Raw genomic sequence first — 17,994 nt, forward strand, 5'->3', positions numbered from 1 at the left:
AGCTGGGGTGGTGCCGGAGGTCATAGCAGGGGCTCTGAGTCCCACCCCGGCTTGGCTCCTCACGCTTACATACAGAACCTCCGTTTGTCCGTCTGTAGAATGGGGATGACAACTGTACCTGCCTCACTGGGTCACTGCGAGGTCTCACCGAGATAACTGACTCAAGTGCAATGCCCACAGGTTCTGGGCTCAGAGGGTCTCGGGTTCCCGATGACGATTCTGCGGGGGACTTGGCCCACGTGGAACTGATTGGCCACCCTTTCTCCTGAGCTTCCAACGTGGCCATCTTTCTCTCCCAGTACTGAATTCTCCGTCTGCTGAGGTACCTTCACGCGAGAGGAGAGTGGACCCTTTCTTACCCACTACTGTGTAGCCCGCAGTGATCTGCTCCAACTTAAAACGTCCTGAGGCTGTGTTTTACTGTAAAACCTCGTGGGTATCTTTCATTGTGTAGTGTAGTGTATTGTATTTCAACATAAAAATAATGCTTTGAGCTGCCATGAGAAGAGCGAAGCAAATCAAAACCAAATTTCCTGCGCCCTTGGTTGGTTCTGCTGAATCTATTGAATTTTGCAGAATCTGCTGATGTGAGTAGGGCTGATACCACGGATCAGATTCAATATCTAAACACGTCTCTTTTCTGTCTTGCTGACAGGATAGTTTGATAACTCAGTCTCATACACATGTTGATGCAGTGAGCACACATATGTTTACTGCTTTATTTCTCAACACTTTTTTTTTTTTAGGTGAGGCAACCCTTGGTGGACCTCACAGATTGCAAAGACCCTGTCAGCTTACAATTCCTTATTTTTAAATTTTTTATGCCTACAGCACCTGGTCTTCCTAGGTGGTCTCCCATCCAGGTACTAACCAGGCCCGACCGTAGTTAGCTTCCTAGATCAGACAGGATCAGGCTTGTTTGGGGGTGGCATGGCCGTAGACTGTATTTCTCAACTTTCGAAGTCAATTCGGCCCTGCTGGTGGATGTGCCGTGGTGATCTTGTGGCTTTGTTTACTTCTGGCCGCCACCCCACATGCGAGGGGCACCCATCTCTGAAAAGCAGGGGTTGATAAATGGCTTGGCTCTGGGTTTCTGTACATTGTGCGGTCTCTCCCTGGGGAAGAGTCTGGGACCCACAGACTCACTTTATTTTCATATTGTTCTACAGAGGTGATGGATTGATTTTGACTTTGTACATATGACTCTCTTCTACGTGGATGGGAAGTTTGGAGCTTAGCACAGTGCTTACACACCACGGATGCTCAGGCATGTAGCTCTGGGTCCACCTCGGGCATCGCCGAGCTGGTGTTTGCTGAATATTTATTTAACGGCCTTTTTCTGTTCCATTTGGAAAGATGGTTGGGAAGGTATCATTTTCAATTATTAGTGCATTTTGAGAGAAGTCAATGATTCCCAGATGCTTATGGTCTTTGTGTGGACCTGAGCTAAGTCATGAAGGACGGTTGGGTTGAAAAGTTGAGGGAGTTCGGGGAGGGAGGACGGAGGGACGGCCGGCATCCGGCCGAGGGAGCCCTGGACGGGCCGCAAACAGCGCCCTGCCTCCCACGGGTTCTTCCCACTCGGTCTCTGCTGCTTCCTTCTCTCCTCCTCCGCCTTCCAAAATTACCAGCTGTGACACCATGTTTTCAAGTTTAAGAATAAGGTTCTGAAGATGGCTACAGCTGTACAAACTAAAGAAAAGGAAAAAAGCGTTCAAGCGTAGTTCTCTTAGCAGATAAAGCCAGGACAACAGATTCCGCCCCTCCCCCCACGCAACCGTCCCCCCGCCCCCACCCTCGAGATCCTTCTGGGTCTGATTTTTATATTTCATTGCTTCTCGTATTTTAAACTCCCTTTTGAGAAATACTGGTTATTGCAGAGCTATGATTCTGACATCCATTTGGAGTAATTTTCTTCCCAAATGGCAGGCAGCAGAGTAAGACAGACCCGTTCATACCCCAGTGGCCTCCAATAAACTGCTTAACTTTCCAATCATTAGTTTCCATATCTATAAAATGGGACCAATAATGACTCCCTATTAGGGTTGGAGCTAGGATAAAATTGGAAAGTTTCCAAAGCATCTGGTATAATGCCTGGTGTGTGGTAAGTGCATGATAAAAATGGTAACTACTAATACAATTTTAAACATATTGATTCAAAAGCATCCCGGCAACTAAGCAAACGGAGAAAATGCCCAAGGCCCCAAATGAAGTGGTCACAGACCCTGTGAGAATAGAGTGACGTGAGCCTGGATGGGAGTGATTCCAGCCGTTTGACCTCCCTGCCGATTTCCGCTGTCATTGGGCGGGGGGGGGGGGGGGGGAGGGAGGTCCCCACTAAGGCTGCTTGGCTAGGAAGGAGTTTGTTACATGGTTCAAAGCTACTTAGGAACTAAATACAAATGACTTCGAATTGTATCATTAGCGACAGCTTCAATCATTGTGACCCATCAGATACAGAAGTCAAAGGAACTTTTAAAATGTAGCCCTTATATTCTGAAGATTTTGTGTTCCAGAATTTTCTTAAGAGGTGACTCTGTCCTTGGGGAAAGCACCTGGTCACTTCAGAAAGCTGGTCGATGAGGCACCCACACAAAGGGTGGCACCCTGCTTGGAGGCAGGGGGCTGAGTGCCTGTCTCCAGGTGCCTGCACGGGGCATGCCTGGCCTCGGCTTCTGGCTCCGTTGGGTTTCTGAGCACTGTGCCCCACGGCCTCTCGCACAGTGCATCTGGACACAGGGCCAGCGTCGCGGCAAGGTGGTGATTTTCCAAATGAATGTGTCCGAACTGACCTGGCTTCCCTTTCTGGAACCTCTTATTACTGCCACTGGCCGAAGCCACTGTGTTAGACCTGGCTTCAGGTTCGTTTCACCAGCAAGGTTTGAGAAATGGATATTTTCAACTCTAGCTGGCTGGCGGTGGAAGGAACCTGGGCCTTCTTGTTTTAAGTCTCAGAATAGGGAAGGTATGTGGTGTGTAACTGGCAGCAGAGCTCGAACTGAGTTCCGGCCCCCGACGGCCCCCGACAGCCCCTGATGGCATACCGTCCCCCTGGTGCCTGAGCTGAGCTGAAGACCCTGCCACAGGGGAGAGGGCCGTTCTTCCCAGCAACGCCAGTCACTCCAAACCTGCTTTAGGCCTTTGAGAGAAAGCCACAGAATCCTGAGTTCTCCTGAGGGACAAGCGCAGGCCTCAGAGTCGACAGACCTCAAGTTCCAGCCCAAGTTCTAGCTCTGTGACCTTGGGACATCACCTTCTGAACTGGCTTTCTCACCTGTAAAACGGGGACACATAGTACCTAGAATTCAAGTAGCATTTTTTTAGAACATCTGACACAAAATAAGTCCCCTTGCACTCACTCCTTCTTCTGGGCCAAAGTACTTCCACATCCAACATCTTGTCTCATTCTCCTCTCACCTTAGTAGGTACTGTTTGCAGAGGAGAAAAATGGAGGCTCAGACAGGTGGCGAGTCTTCTCAAGGTCAGAGAGCAGTAAGAGCTGGAGCTGGCACTAGAACCTTTTTCTGGAAAGATTTCCAGATATCAAAGTCATGTTTGGGTCCCTGATCATTGACTGATTAGCCAGGTGGAATCTTGGGGAAGGTACTCTCTAAGACAGTACTGGCCTCAAGAACTTCTATAGTGTTGGAAAGGTTCTGTACCTCTGTTATCTAGTGGGACCCACTAGCCGCACGTGTCCACTGAGCCCCTGAAATGAGGCCACTTGGAAATCCAGGGTCAGTTTCAAGGCAAGGTGGTTTTAGTGCCCCCCCCCGCCCTCCGAGGAACTGAACTGTGAATTTTATTTAACTCTGATTAATTGAAATAGAAATAGTCACAGGGAGCTAGTAGCTTGTGCGTGGGACAGCCCGACTCCAAGACAGAGTTTCTTCGCACGTACCTGAGAGATTAATGGTTGCCGCTAGCTTTGAGGTTCTGTGTGTGACGCCTTGCAAGGAAGGGCTCAGGCACCTGGTGCTCACAGAGTGTGAGGTTCCTGCTCACGCCCCTGGCCCTGCTTGTGGGAGAGCCAGGTAGCTGTGCCCACGCGACGGAGACAAGCGAATCCACGGCCCAAGTGCCAAGCAGCACTGGTCAGCAGGGGGCGTCTCTCCAGCACCCGGGCCAGGGAGGCTCAGCATTGGCCACTGGAGGCCTTGGCTTAGCTGGTGCAACCTCATATTCAGGCCTGGTGAAGAGGCCTCTGCCCAAAACCCCAGCCCGCGGCTAACCCAGTCAATCGGCTCCAAACAGCTGCACTTACTGAAGAACCCTCCCTGCAAACACATCCTTCTGGCCACACCTATGAGGAGGCCCCGCCCACCCTGGGTGGAAGTTTGTATTGGTCCCCCGCAGAGAATGGTTTTCTCATTGCCATCTCTGCACCTGCGGTTCTTGTTCTGAGGAACTGGGTGGGGGGGTTGGGGACGAGGCTTAGGCGGGGCGTGGGGTGTCAGCAGGCTTCAGCTAACTGCCTCTCGGTCCCCTCTTTCTTCTCCCGGCCTGGTAAGTTGTCCGGCGTTAAATATTTTAGCAGCCAGCGGATTCAGACTGGGCTGCGAAGTGTTGCTCTGTTTCCAGGAAAGGCGCCGGCACAGGTCTGATTACTGATACTTTGAATGTCCTCTCTCTTCGCGAGGCTTCCGGAGGGTGTTTGGGAAGAAGCCCAAGGGAGGGGTGCAGGGTGGGCCGAGAGAGGACCAGGGTGCAGTGGGCTCGGGTCAGCGCTGAGTTCTCAGGCCAGGGGGGCCCGCAGGTGGAGGGAGGGCCGCAGGGCTCCTGACGCAGCCCCAGGTGAGCAAGGACGGCTGGAAGAGGAGGGACCGGAAGTGAGGCTGAGGATGCAATCAGGCCGCACGAAGGGCGAGTTAGGAGGCTGACGTTCAAATCCCACCCGCAACTCCTAGGGCCATGTTGGGTGATCACGTAGCTGCTCCAACCCTTGGCTTCTTCACAGGTAAATGGGCCACCGATGTCTCCTGGGGTTTAAAGGGGATTAGAGGAGGCAAGATATAGCATAGTGTGCGCAAAGCCAGTCTTCAGTGGCCCCGTAATTGTGACTGTTACAGAGTTGAGGGCTGTCAGCCCTTAGCCCTTGGGCAAGGGCTCTGAGCTAGGTGAGCCCTGCAGGCAGCTGGGTCCCCACCACGCCTAGCAAGTGTGCACCTTGGCCGGTGCTTCCGCCAGAAGCCAAGGTCTCTCCCGTTAGGGCGGGGCTGAGACCCAGCATCCAGGACACTCAGCATAGGCTCTTCCAGTGGAAAGAGGGGTGGGTAAATTGGTAGGTGGGCTGGCAGGTGGGTTGACACGCTGCAGGTAAGTAACACGGGTGGTTTGTCGCCCCCCAGCCTCGTGCTCACACACTCCCGAGGGGTCAGGTGGCTCACCAGCTCCTGTCCACTCACTCTGTGCCTTCTCCAAGGGCTGCATGTCCTTTCCCTTCCGGGGCCTCAGTATCTTCTGCTGCAGAGTCAAGAGTTGGGGCTCACGATACTGAATTCTCTATCTAGAAACGTGTGCTGAGATACATCTTGGTGGCCGTCTCTACAGAGAGTGGGTCTCAGCCTCTGGCCAAGAGGTAAAGTCAGGATCTTGTTTCTCTGGGAATGTTAGACTTGAGGGGATGGCTCTTGGTTACCCGGCACCCGATACCCTGTGTGACGCCCAGTGGGCACCCCATAGGCGCTTGTTGAATAATTCAACCGAACGCACTATCAGGTGAGTGGGAGGCTTCCTGTCCTAGAGAACTAGGTCAGACAGGACTTCGGAGGCGGACGGCCTGGTCTAACTTTCAGCTCTGCCAGTAGACGTTTCAGCTTCAAGCAAACGCCTTAGACATGCTAAGCTTCCGTTCTCTTGCCTGTAAATGCTGAGATCCACCACGTGGAGGTATTATGGAGGTGATATAAAAATAGTATGTGTAAAACTTAGCCTCATGCCTGCCTGGCATGCAGTAAATACTTAATATCAGGGGTAATTGTTTTTATTGTTACTATCATTATTATCAGTACTACCATCATTCGAATTATGCGAATGCTGTTATTAAGGTAAATTACTGGTAAACATGTGGGCTTTGACACATGGACTTGTTGAAATTTGCTGAAGTTCTTCTGCATCTGCCCTGGGTTCTTTCGACTTTATCGCTAACCTCTAAAGCTACCTCCTATCCCATAGCCACCAGCCTACCCCACAGGGGTGGCCTCGGTGTTACAATATTGTATTTGATACAAGGTCAAACCATCCAGCACACATGGGGAATGCATTCCCTCCCTTGGGAAAGCTAGGGCTTTGGGGTTAACCTCTTGTCGAGAGTGGCTGCAAAGAGGCTGAAACCTAACATTTGTGGGAAAAAGGAAACGCCTGTGTGGGTGAGCCCAGCTGGGCTGCCGCAGCGGAACGCAAGCTCTGAGCGCATCTTGGGACAAACTGCCCTGGCTCTCTTGGCATGACGTTTTGAGCTGCTAGACCATCCCAAAGCTCCTAGAGGAAGGGGCAGGGCTGAAAGTTGTCTGGCCTGCCTGGCAGCCGGACACCATGGCCCAATAGCTGGAGGAGGAGACCCTTTCTGGCAAGTGACCTAGCAGCTAGTAGTTAAACGCACATGGCCAGAGTTGGCAGAACGTGTGAATTTCAGGAGGGGAGCGCGTGCCAAGGCCGGGCTTGAAGCCTCAGCTCAGGCGAGCCGGCCTGTCCGGGCCACTGGTGAGGGATGTCTGGGGCAGACGTGCCTCTGGCTCCTGGGTGCTCATCCCTCTGAGACGGGTCCCACCTCCTGCCTCGCCCAGGCACTCACAGCCTTAAAATATCAGAACCAGAAGGGCCTTCGGAACCTCCTCATTCTGCAGATGAGAAACCTGAGACCCAGAGAGGCTGCGCGGCTTCCGTAAGGCCCCACAGCTTGTCGCGGCAACTGGTCTGAGTCATATCGATGCGTTTCTTCTGGCCTCAAGACCAGCGCTCTTTCCAGCGAACCCACTGGCCCTCTGGTGAGCGAGCAAGCATCACCTTTGCTGCGCACTGCAGGCACGCCAGGTGAGCCTGGTATGAACTGAAGTTACAGATTGGCGGTGGTGGTCGTGGTTGGAGGTAATATGGTCTTTGAGTTGTGTCTGAGGAAGTGGCGTATGCAGGCCTGCTCCAGCTTTTTTTTTTTTTTTTTTTTTTGCAAAGCGAATGAAGCTGCAGCCTCTGGGCCCAGCTAGCCCTGGCTTTCCCTTGCTTGCGGCCGACAGCATGTGCAGTAGGATTGTAGGAAAAGCGCTGTGAAAAGCAAGTTGGGCAAGCAGATGATCTAATTCAGCATGATTTGGGGAGTGTGTGGATCTGGATGGGGAGAATAGTCTCAGATGAGAGTTAACCCAGGAGGAAGTTCTGCTAAAACTTGGGTTTTATCTCCATCTAGCTGAGTGTGTCTCTCTGAGCTATTTATTGAGGAAACTCTCAGAGGATACAACAATCTGTTTCAAGTTTCTTTCCAAACAGTCGGGCCATGAATCCTTGGAAGATAAAACAGAGCTTAGTTTTGTTTTTGCATGAAGATAGGAAGTTTATCTGTTGGAAACCACCAGGCCCCCTGTCGAAATGATGTTTATAGCTCTTATGTGCTTTGTGTTTTATTTTCAGTGGAGAGTAATTATGGCCCTACGTAGGGGAAAAATTTTCTTTCCAGGAACCTCCCTTGAATTTTGCATTCGGGGACTAAAACTGACCTGACTATGAGAATTGTCAAGCTTTCCCGCTTCTTCCTGGGGTCCTGAAAAGCCACTGGCTCATAAGTCCAGCGAAGGGCATTCTGTGTCTTTTCTTTGAAATCCCTTTTCCTTTGGTATAAAAATGTGGAAAAAGGTCTTAAGCGCAGAAGCAAGTCCAGACCGTAAAGGCATTGGAGGCAGGAGCTTCCATGTGGCTGAGGGGTGCTGACCACGCTCACACGCCCTTGTCCCTGACCCCTCTGCCCGCCTGGCCCATCCCGCCCCCATTTGCTGGCCCTCTCAGAGACCACATTCTTGTTCAAGAGACCATAACGGCTCAGGCAAACGTGCCTGTGAGGCTTTCTCAACCCTCCAGTCCCCAGGAGACCCTCAACCCTGCTCAAGTATCCAGAGGACTGTCTGTAAACTGACCACAATTTTAAGACAGAGGCAGATGTATTTCTTTGTCATATAGGATTTCATCCTTTGCAGAAGAGTTTGGGTGTTTGAGCTGGCTAGATCTGCGTTCAAATCTGTGACTTATTCACGCTAGGACGTCAGTCACGTTACTTAATTGCTTGAGGCCTCAGTTTCCTCATCTGTAAAGTGAGTGTGGAATTAGTACTTACCCGGTGAGAATTTACTGTGGTAGTGGGTGGGAAGCGCATGGGCACGTGATCAATGCATGTCTATTGCTGTTTGAGAGTGAGCCCTCTGAGGGCAGGGCCTGTACCTGGTCCTCTTTCTTAGCACGACGGGCTGCACATAGTAGGACCTCAACAGCTGTTTGTAGAATGATTGTGTCTTGTCCAGTGGATGGAGTGTGTGTCTATTTGGTATTTCCCTTAAAGGGGAAACAATCTGTTGGCCAGGTAAATTTAAGAACACAACAACATCCTTCTGGTTAAAAATCATTCATACATTTATTTATTCATTTATTCATTCACTCAAACCGAGGGCCTCTAACATCAAGGCGCTGTGCTGGGTGCTCCGGGCAGGGATTTTCATCCTGAGCACTAGTGACATTTTGGGTAATTGTTGGAAGGGCTGTTCTGCACATAGTAGGGTATTTAGCAGTACCAGATGCCAGTAGCGTACCCCAAATCATCAACAATCAAAAATGTCCCCAGATACTGCCGTATGCCCTCTGCCGGGCCAGACTGCCCCTGGAGAGCCACTACGCTAGGGCCATGCTAGCCCAGATGTGGTTGCTTAGGCAGCAGCCGCAGCACCACCGGGAAGCCCGGTGAACAGGCAGAATCCTGGGCCTCACCCCAGACTGGCCAAGTCGAAGTCAGCATCTAAACGAGATGCTCACTGACTTGTTCACGTGCCAGCGTGCCGAAGCTGCGACGTTCTCAGGCCGCCCGTAGAGCGGCAAGGATCTGGGGCACCGTTCCCACCTGTGAGTGCACACTGAAATCCCCGAGGGATCCCCCCAAAATAGTGATGCCTGGGTGCCCGTCCTAGAGGTTCTGGTTGAATCGATACGGGGTATGGCCTGGGCATTGGGAACTTTAAAAATTCCCTGTCGTGCAGCAGAGTTTGAGAACCGCCGGTCTGAGGAATGCAGAAGCATGTCAAACGAAGACTCGGCCTTTAGACGGCGATGTGTCCGGTGGGGGAGACGAGATGTCCGTGTGCTCGTTATCGTTGTGTAGAACTGAGCCCGCGACCAGCCTCTACCCCACAACCCACCCCACCCCCCCCAGAACATAAAACTTCTCTGGCCGTTTCAGCAAATGTTTTGTTTTTCGACCACCGCCCTGATGTCATGGCAGGCATTTGACTCTGACCCCTGGAGAAGATTGTCTTTCAGCCCAGGAAAGGGCACGGCAGGCAGAGCTTTGCCTCCTGTATCGTCCAAGACTTAACACTAGGATTGGGCCAAGTTCAAATACAGGCCCAGCCAGCACGTGTCTGAGTGATGCAGGCCAGTGCGCGGAGTGGGCTTGTGTGCACTCAAGGAAAACCCCGAGGCCACGTCTAGAAATTCTGGCTGAGGCTGAGCAGTCGTGTGGACATCTGCTCCCACACATTTCCTGCGTGTGTTTGGGGTTCAGGCGGACAATTCATCTTAGAATGGGTGGAAGTAATGGCTGGATTTTTTGAAGGCCTGAATCCCACCTACATCTTTCTCTCTTCCCTTACAACTAAGCTTTGCTGGGCTGTAGTTGGGGAATGGACCTCTCAGCCTGGATAGCCCTTCACAGAATGTGAGGACTTAGCTCAGAAGCCCAAAGCAGTGATTCCTTCTAGAAAAAAAAACAAAAAAAAACAAAAAAAACAAAAAAAAACAAAAAAACACACAACTTCCTAGAATTTCACTAGTGAAGTAGGTCTTATGAGTACGAGGGCTGAATTCCCATGTGAGCGCCAGGCACTGGCCCTGGGCTCCTCATGGCATATTTCTCTGCTGACGTGTTCACAGTACATAAAAATAACCCAGAGTGTAGCCCTTGGTCACTGTGGACTGGCTGAGAGTTTCGTCCATAGTCACACAGCCTGTGTGCAAACATGGCTCTTCCTGGTATGATGCTGAGCCAAAGACGTCCCCACCCGAAGTCTGTGTCCTCCTTAGTCAGCTAAGGACAATAGCAGTGCCCACCATGTAGGCTCAGATGAGGATTAGGTGAGAGAAGAGATGTTATATCCACTTAGCAGAGTACCAACTCGGTAGTAAATGCTCACGACTGTCAGCTAGTATCAGAGTGGTCATTTAAAAAAGTGTTTCAATCGCTTTTTTTTTTTTTAAATCTGATTATTAAGTGGGGAAGGTAGAGAGCAAGCTGTCGTGTGGATGGTATTTTGCAATGCTTCAATGCTTCAAAGCATGGCAGAGGGCAGAATAGTTTTCCAGGTGAAGATGCCCTTTCGACTTGGGTTTCTGGTGGTTGGGTGAAGCCCCAAGATGCTGCCTTGCTGGAGATCAAGGGCCTCGAGGAGGTGGGAGGGCCGGGGTGGTAGGCTGGGCTGGGGGTGGCTGGCTCCAGGGGAGGAAACTCTCCTGCCAGGAGAGGGAAAGGACGACTGGGGACGAGCACTGGGCTGAGAGTCGGCACAGTGCAGACGCCGGCCACACAGCCGCCGAGGTGGGCACGGGGCAAGGCATGGCCTTCTGCCCTTGAGGAAAACACACTTTGTTTCAAGAGACAGCGCACAGGCATTAAAAGATCCAAACAGCTAATGGCCCTCGATTGCTCTTCGAGTGGGTAGCCACTAGTATTTATGCAGAGGGTGTTCTCTGTGAGGTCAGGGTTTTATCTCCTGTTCACTCCCGTCTCCAAGCACCTGGGAGTGCCGGACGTGTTGTAGGCGCTCAAGAAATAGTTCTTGAATTATTTAACCATATACCTCCTTGTTACAACATGTTCCTAGGTATATTCAGGAAGAGATTTAACTCCCACTGCCTGGAACATTCTATTTCTCTTGTTCGGGTTCACTTCTCCCTCCCTCCCTCCCTCCCTCCCTCCCTCTCCCCCCACCCCTCTCCTCAGTGTTCCGCTAATGTCAGTTACTCCTGTACCACCTAGAAGGCTTTTTCCGTATCCGTACACCGCTTGTGTTATTGTCTACGCAGCACCCTCCTTTACATTGCTTCATTTTTATTTCCGTGTATTACTTTAGTTTTGGCCTAGGTCATGTCTGTGAAGTTATGGGTTTAGTGTGCTAATTATGTATTTTTCCTAATATACTTGTAACACATCACTACTAAAATGCCCTAAGATGAGAAACCATTTAACTCCCTCTTCCCAGGCTGATTAAACGTTCCCTTTCTACTGCTGTCATGTGTCAGCTAGTCCCTCATCCGATGACAGGGCCGGGCACGGGGATCACCAGGCATCCGACGTTGCCCAGGGCCAGCGACACAGTAGGTGCTCAAGCAGTGATTCTGAATGACTGAATGAAACCCCTTGAGCCTAGGGGAGTTTATGCTGTCTGGCCACGCGCGGGGGCCCTGACTGGGTGTCTTAGGATTCTCCGAGGACAGCATGTCATCATTTAGGGCCCCAGTGTTCCTAAGCTTCCACTCGGGTGCCCATCGAGCAGTCGGAGATGCGAACTTTCGTTCAGGCTCCTCCTCCCAGCGAGGTGCCAGCGTGTTCTTCGTCTCGGGAGCGTCTGGCCTCTGTCCTTCAGCATCACACGCTCCCCATCAGTTCGCGATCCGCCTTTCAGATTTCCAGTTGCTGACCTTGTTCCCCAGATTTCTTCATGTATCATACTGTGGCATCGACAGTCCAGGGAGGGGCCCTTGGTCTGTGGGGCAGAAGCATGTCAAAGAGACTGAACAGAGTTGGCTGGAATCAAGGTTTCCACTCGGCGTCCTGAAATAACTTCTACCAACACGTACGCCGTACGGGGCGGTTCTTGCTGCCCTGAATGTCCCCCGCGCCCGGTGTCTGCTGGCGTTCTTGGTTCCATACTCCTGCTTCCTGCCTCTCGAGCGTAGTTTGCCTTTCCAGGCAGGGTCCTGTCTTACACGTTTTTATACCCCCATGGGCATTTGGAGTAGCGATGTCGGTTGCTCAGTGAATATTTGATTAGTTCACGGTTCTTTATGTGTCAAGAAGGCTTGGGCGCAGGTCTCTGGCCTGGCTTCCCATTTTCATGTGGCTTGTCACTTCTCGGCCAGACCAAAGTATTATTGCCACAATAGTAAAGGAAGCTGCAGACACACAGCCAAGTGCGGCTTGGTGGGCAAGGCCAAGGGCATTTTGCAGGCGCTGATTTTCCTTTTGTATTCCAGAAGACTTTCTTGGCAAACAATATTTCATTAGCTTTGTGGTTTTTCATTCCCTTCTGGAGCCGTAGGTCTAGAATGGGCCATCACAGTCGACAGTCTTTTCAGGTTGTTTTTGGGGGAAAGTAACAGAAACAAACAAACAAACAAAAAAATTCAAAAATAAGTCCATCATCTCATTGGACACTTCCGAGGCTGATAATTCATCTCCCCCTCTGCCCATATTGAGTGTGTCCGTCGATGTCCTCTTCATCAGTTCAAGCTGACGGGAGAGATGCTGTCTTGTCCCCTAAAGAGGGACGCAAATGTCTCCAGAAGCCCAGCTGACGTCCTTTTCTGTTTCATTGGCTAAGAGTGCGTCACAAGACCATAATCAAGCTCATTATTCGAACGTAAGCAGGAAGTGGGTCAGGAGCGAGAACGGCAGTTTTGTAGACAACCAGTGACTCTAGCTACAAAAGTTCAAGTTCACAGTTTCTTCAAGTGCGGGTTGGAAAGCGTCTCCATCAGAATCGTCGTTGCTAAATGTGCTTGCTAAAGGGCTTGTTCCCGAGCCCCTTCCCTGACCCGAGCCAGCACCTCTGGGAGCATTGCGACGGTAACCCAGTGAATCTTAGGTGCACCGAGTTCCAGACCCCTGGGTCTGGAGTTTGTGGTCGTTTCTCTTCGTACTCGCAGGTTGTAGGTGAGCTTTCCGCAGGCAGGGCTGATGCTGTCGAGGGATCCTTTTGAGGCCGAGGGAGCAAAAGGAATCAGCCCATTTCTTTTCTTACAGTTCTATAGGTAAAGCATCTGACATGGGCCTCGCTGGGCTGAAATGGCAGGAGTTCTCCTTCAGAAGCGCCCTTCCCAGTCCTTTGGGCGGTTCAAACAGAAATATTAACTGTTGCAATGATGATATCTGGGATTTGCTTCAAAATAACCCGGGTAGCAGAGGTAAGTGAGAAGGTGGATAAAAGAGAATTGGCCATGATTTGACAATATCGAAACTGAGCAACATAGCAGGGTTCATTATACTGTTCTCTCTACTTAAGGTTTTAAAAATCTCCTCCCAGACGCCCGCCCTGGGACCGTGCAGCCTTTGACCTTGAGTATGTCTCTCCTCCTCTTTGGGTCTCAATTCTAGGGTTGCAGCGGCACAAATTCTTTTCCATAAAGTGGCGTTCGCATGTTGTTTTCCCTTTCCCTCCAAATGGACCTTTTCTCCAAACAAAATCTCCTGTGGAACCCAAAGGTGTGACAGGTAAAGGTGGAGCAGCTCTGGTTGCAGGTTCTCTGCGTGCTTCCCAGGCAGCCTTTCCGATGACTTCGGAAGCCTTCCGCCTCTGGAGAAGACAGTTTAACAGCTATCGTGCTAGGGCCTTGCTGAAAACACTCATACAGACTACATTTCTGCAGAGGCCTTGGCCTTGCACTGAGACCCAAGACGTCATTAAAGATTCAGCCATGGATGCAGTTACTAAGGCACGTCCTTCCTGCCTGTGATTCAGTCTTTTTCTGTAGATTTCAGGTATCCCAAGACAGAAGGTACAAACTGTCTTCCTCTGTACGAGCATCGTATCGTCCCCCTGATCTGGAGCAGAAGGGCAATGAACATTGGTTAGAGCTTCAGGCTTCCTGTGTGGGCCGGCTGAGAGTTTTTGGTGTGAATGTGTCCCTGTCGTATTGTGGGATTTGAATCTCATCCCCTGTGAAGTTGGGAGCCCTCAACTTCGTCTTCTAACCAGTGTGTTCTGCACTGGGCCATGACTGTGTATACTGGCTGCCCAATATCACTGCATTGTTTGCACTTGAGGAAACCTTGGAGAGGTGCTGGGATTAAGCCTTCCTCAGCCAGAGCATTTCTCCTACAGCGAATTGTCATAGGCTCTGGAGACATTCGTGGCAATCAAGATAGTTTTCATTAAATCCTTCAAAGGGGAGATTAAATCACAGTAATAAGCTGTGTTAGTTTCCTATTGCTATTGTAACAAACGACCACACAATTAGTGGCTTAAGACAATACAAATTTATTTGCTTACAGTTCTGTGGGTAAAATGTCTGACATGGGTCTCACGGAGCTAAATTCAAGCTGTCATTAGGGCTACGTTCCTTTCTGGAAGCCCGAGGGAACAATCCGTTTCCTTGCTTTTCCAGCTGCTAGAGGCTGCCCACGTCTGTTGGCGCATGGTCCCGTCCACCATCTTCAAAGCCAGCAACACGGCATCCTCGAATCTCTCTGACTCTGCTTCCACTGTCATTGCTCTTTCTCCGACTTTTTCCTCTTTCCTTTCTCAGGATTCCTGTGATTATGTGGGGCCCACCTGCATAATCTAGGATAATCCCCCTGTTTTTAAAGTCAGGTGATTAGCAGCCTTCATTTCGTCTATAATCTTAATTCCCCTTTGCCATCGGGGATTAAGATGTGGATTTTCAGGGGTGGGGGGTGGTGGGCATCGATCTGCTGACCACACCAATTGGTTTCAAAGCACAGTGGTGCCTTCCCGTGTCTCGGACGATGTGCAATGGGGAGGGGCTCTTTCATATGAAACAGCTCCTTGAATTCTTCTTAGCTCTTTGCCTAATTGGAATGCTTGAGCTTAAAAGGTGGTGAGTGGGGTATGTTTTTCACACTAGCTGCTGGTATACGGGTAAACAAATTAGCCAGTTTGAATGGCACCTATTAGCTTTTTGGAATAAGTACATTAAGAAACGTACTTATCAGCCATCAGAAATGTGACTCTTAGAAGCATAGCGTTTTTTGTTTTTGTTTTTGTTTTTAGAAGGCAATAAAAGTCTACTTTATTGTAGAGAATTCTCAGTTGGGGACATGAAGCCTTGGGGATCTGTTTCTTTAAGGGGAGGAAAGGAAGCGTTGAGTCATTTGTGAGAGCCTCTTGCCCTTTGGTCCCATGTACATAAAACATAGCGATGCGTTCTTGACTCAACTTAAAATAGGAAGCCAGTGTCCACATATAGATAGGCACAGACTCTTTCTGATTGGGCCCTGGCAGAAATTTCCAGAGAAAAGGCGGTACGTTGCAATGCTGTGGGCAGGTAAGCACCACTTCTGGATGTGATGAGGTAGGATGTTAGCGAATGAGTTGATTCTGAGCCATGCAAGGGGGGAGGGGGGTGGTGTAGAAAACAATACAAAAACAACAAAAACAATGCAAGACAACTCACAAATAAGAAACACATCCTGGCTGGAAACAGGGCAGTGGGAAGTGGTTTGCATTTAGTCTCTGCCTACTTAGGAGGCTGCCACAGCGCAGGAGAAGGCACGTCAACAAGTTTGGGGAAATACAGAGCACAGAGCACTCAAAAAATCTGGGGTTCAACAGCGTTGGGTCTCGACAGGTGAAGAAGATGGTTCCACGAAAAGTGAGGCCTCATTTCATCCCCACCTTTACGGGGCCGGCCTCTGCTCCCCCACCCCCACGGCCCCGCGGACCGCAGAGCTGGGGCTCCCGGCCTGAACTTGGCCTCCTCGCTCGCTCCGCGCGCCAGTGCCTTCCCAGCGTTGCCGTGCGGAGCAGACAGCACCATGGAAAAGCTAAGACCTGTAACAAGTTGTCATGACTCAGACTCCCGCAGGAAGTGTGCGGCGCGCTGGGGAGCGCGGGCCGGCGGCGGCGGGCCGCGCGTCCCCTGCTCGCGCCGCGGCCGCGTGGGCCCCTGGGCGCGCCGGGGTGCGCATTCCTGGGCCGGGCGGAGAGCGCAGCTGGCGGCGCCCCGAGCGCCGGGAGCGGGGGAGGAGCCTGGCCCGGCCGCCGCGCGCTCCCAGCCATTGGCCTTTTGTGCTGCAACTTTGCCCGAGCCCTCCAGGGAGCCGCGCCGCCCCCGCGCCCGCCCCGCGCCCCCGGCGCCCCGGGAAAGCGTGCGTCCCGGGTGCGGACCCGGCCGTGCGGACTGCGCGTGCGGCTGTCTGGCTCGGAAAAGTCAGCCGCCCCGGGGGTCTTTGGCAGCTGCGTCCCGAAGGAAGGCGGCTCCGTGCGGGCCGTGCCCGATCGCCGCGGGCCGGTAAGTGCTGGGCAGCGCGGCTCAGGCGGGGGGGCGGGGGGGGGCGCCCCCCAGGACCTCGGCCGCCGCACAAAGGCGTGCTGGGAGTGGAAGCCCGAGCTCGGTTCATCTCCCCCCGGGACTGTTAGGGACAGAAAAGTGGCTAACTGCACATTCGTGTCCCCTGCTGGCAGAGGAGCGTGTCTGTCTGTCCCGGAGGCTCGTCCTGTGGGGTGAGACGGGTGGGGGTCTGCCCGGGGGTCGGGGTGCATGCCCGCCCGCGGCGGAGATCCGCGTCCACGGTCGAGGTCCCTGCCTGTGGCTGGGGTCCCACCCCCCGTCGGGGGTCCTCGCCCGTGACGGGAGCGGTGCCTGTGCCCCGGCTCCACGCCACCCACGCTGGGCTCCTTCCGAACTCGTGTGGTCCCGCCCGGTCGCGTGGGGGCACCCCGGGTGGGCCCCAGCGGCGCGTGGACCAGCCATAAAACTGCGCTGGATAGCCTTCGAGTTTAGGACTTTTAAATTCTCCAGTAGTTACGTCAGTCAGCGGGGCCGGGCGCCCTTCGGGGCTGCGGCGCCCCACGTGACTCGCCCGAGCGTCCCTGTGGCGTCCTTGGCTCCCGCTCCCCAGGAGGAGCCCCGGGAGGAGCCGTCTTCGGACGTCCTGGAAACGCCACCGCAGGCGCGCTGTGACCCACCGCACGGCTCGGCGCGGCGCGCTTCCTGCAGGGAGCCGTTTCGGGGTGTGCCAGCGACCTCCCCAGTGACGGGCTTTCCTTAAAACGGCGGCGTCCTCCTCATCATCGTCGTCATCGTCGTCCTCACGTCATTGTTCTCTTCCACCTCTGTCACATGCTAGGACAGGAAAATGTGGTCGCGGGCTAAAACACAACAGAAACAGACCTGAGAAAAGTGTGTCTCCCAGGCTTGGAGGGACTGGGCAGGTGCACATGGAAGAGGGGTTCAGGGAAGGGCGGCCGAGGGGCTCAGGTAGTGCCGGGAGCGCGCACGCGTCTTCACACGTGTGTGTGCATGTGCAGGCAGGACTGTCCCAAGCCCCGTCCGTCATAGTGCATGGAAAATCAAGGGTCCTCGTACAGTTTCCTGTCTATTCTTTTTTTTGGGGGGGGGGCAGGAAGGAAGGTGAGCTCTGCGAGGGTGGAGAACTGTTCTGTGTCTCTGGGATTCCCTATTGAGGCCACATTTCCAAAGCCATTTTCATTGTATTTGAAAATGGCTTTGGAAGTGTCTGGGGCCACGTTCTGAGGCTGGGTTGTCAATGTTTCTGCCCTTCAGAGTCTCTGGGTAGGGGTGCATTTTGACAGTCGTTGGAACAGGAAGGATTTTGCTGGGGGCTGTGCAGTGCGGTGTGTCCCAGAGCGCTCAGCTCTCCCACTCTGAGGTCAGGCTGCGAGCTCCTGGGAGAATGGGGCCAGTCGTGCTGGACGGGCGAGTGGAGTCCCGCAGGGCCCCTTCTCACAAGCGCCACCTGGGCGTGGACACTTCTGTCCCCAGAGCTGGAGCAGGAAGTAGGTCAGGGACTGCTCTCCTTGTGCAGACGTCATGGCCACCTGTCAG

At 52.5% G+C, this 17,994-nt stretch overlaps 1 protein-coding gene and 1 pseudogene across 5 annotated transcripts in view; one reads left to right on the plus strand and one right to left on the minus strand.

The window, feature by feature from the left end:
• TACC2 (transforming acidic coiled-coil containing protein 2) overlaps positions 1-17,994 on the plus strand; it is a 176,283-nt gene that overhangs the window by 54,890 nt on the left and 103,399 nt on the right. The window contains exon 1 of one of the 5 annotated variants that reach the window (XM_036223912.1): positions 15,516-16,437. The exons of the other annotated variants lie outside the window; for them this stretch is intronic. Within the exon in view, the coding sequence (XP_036079805.1) occupies positions 15,962-16,437 (476 nt within the window). The 5' untranslated portion in view covers positions 15,516-15,961. Of the gene's footprint in view, positions 1-15,515; positions 16,438-17,994 lie in introns of those variants that run through there. 5 annotated transcript variants of the gene reach the window in all.
• LOC118604122 lies at positions 823-942 on the minus strand (annotated as a pseudogene).

This window comes from Rousettus aegyptiacus, unplaced genomic scaffold, assembly GCF_014176215.1.
Source record: "Rousettus aegyptiacus isolate mRouAeg1 unplaced genomic scaffold, mRouAeg1.p scaffold_m13_p_6, whole genome shotgun sequence".
Classification (NCBI taxonomy): domain Eukaryota; kingdom Metazoa; phylum Chordata; class Mammalia; order Chiroptera; family Pteropodidae; genus Rousettus; species Rousettus aegyptiacus.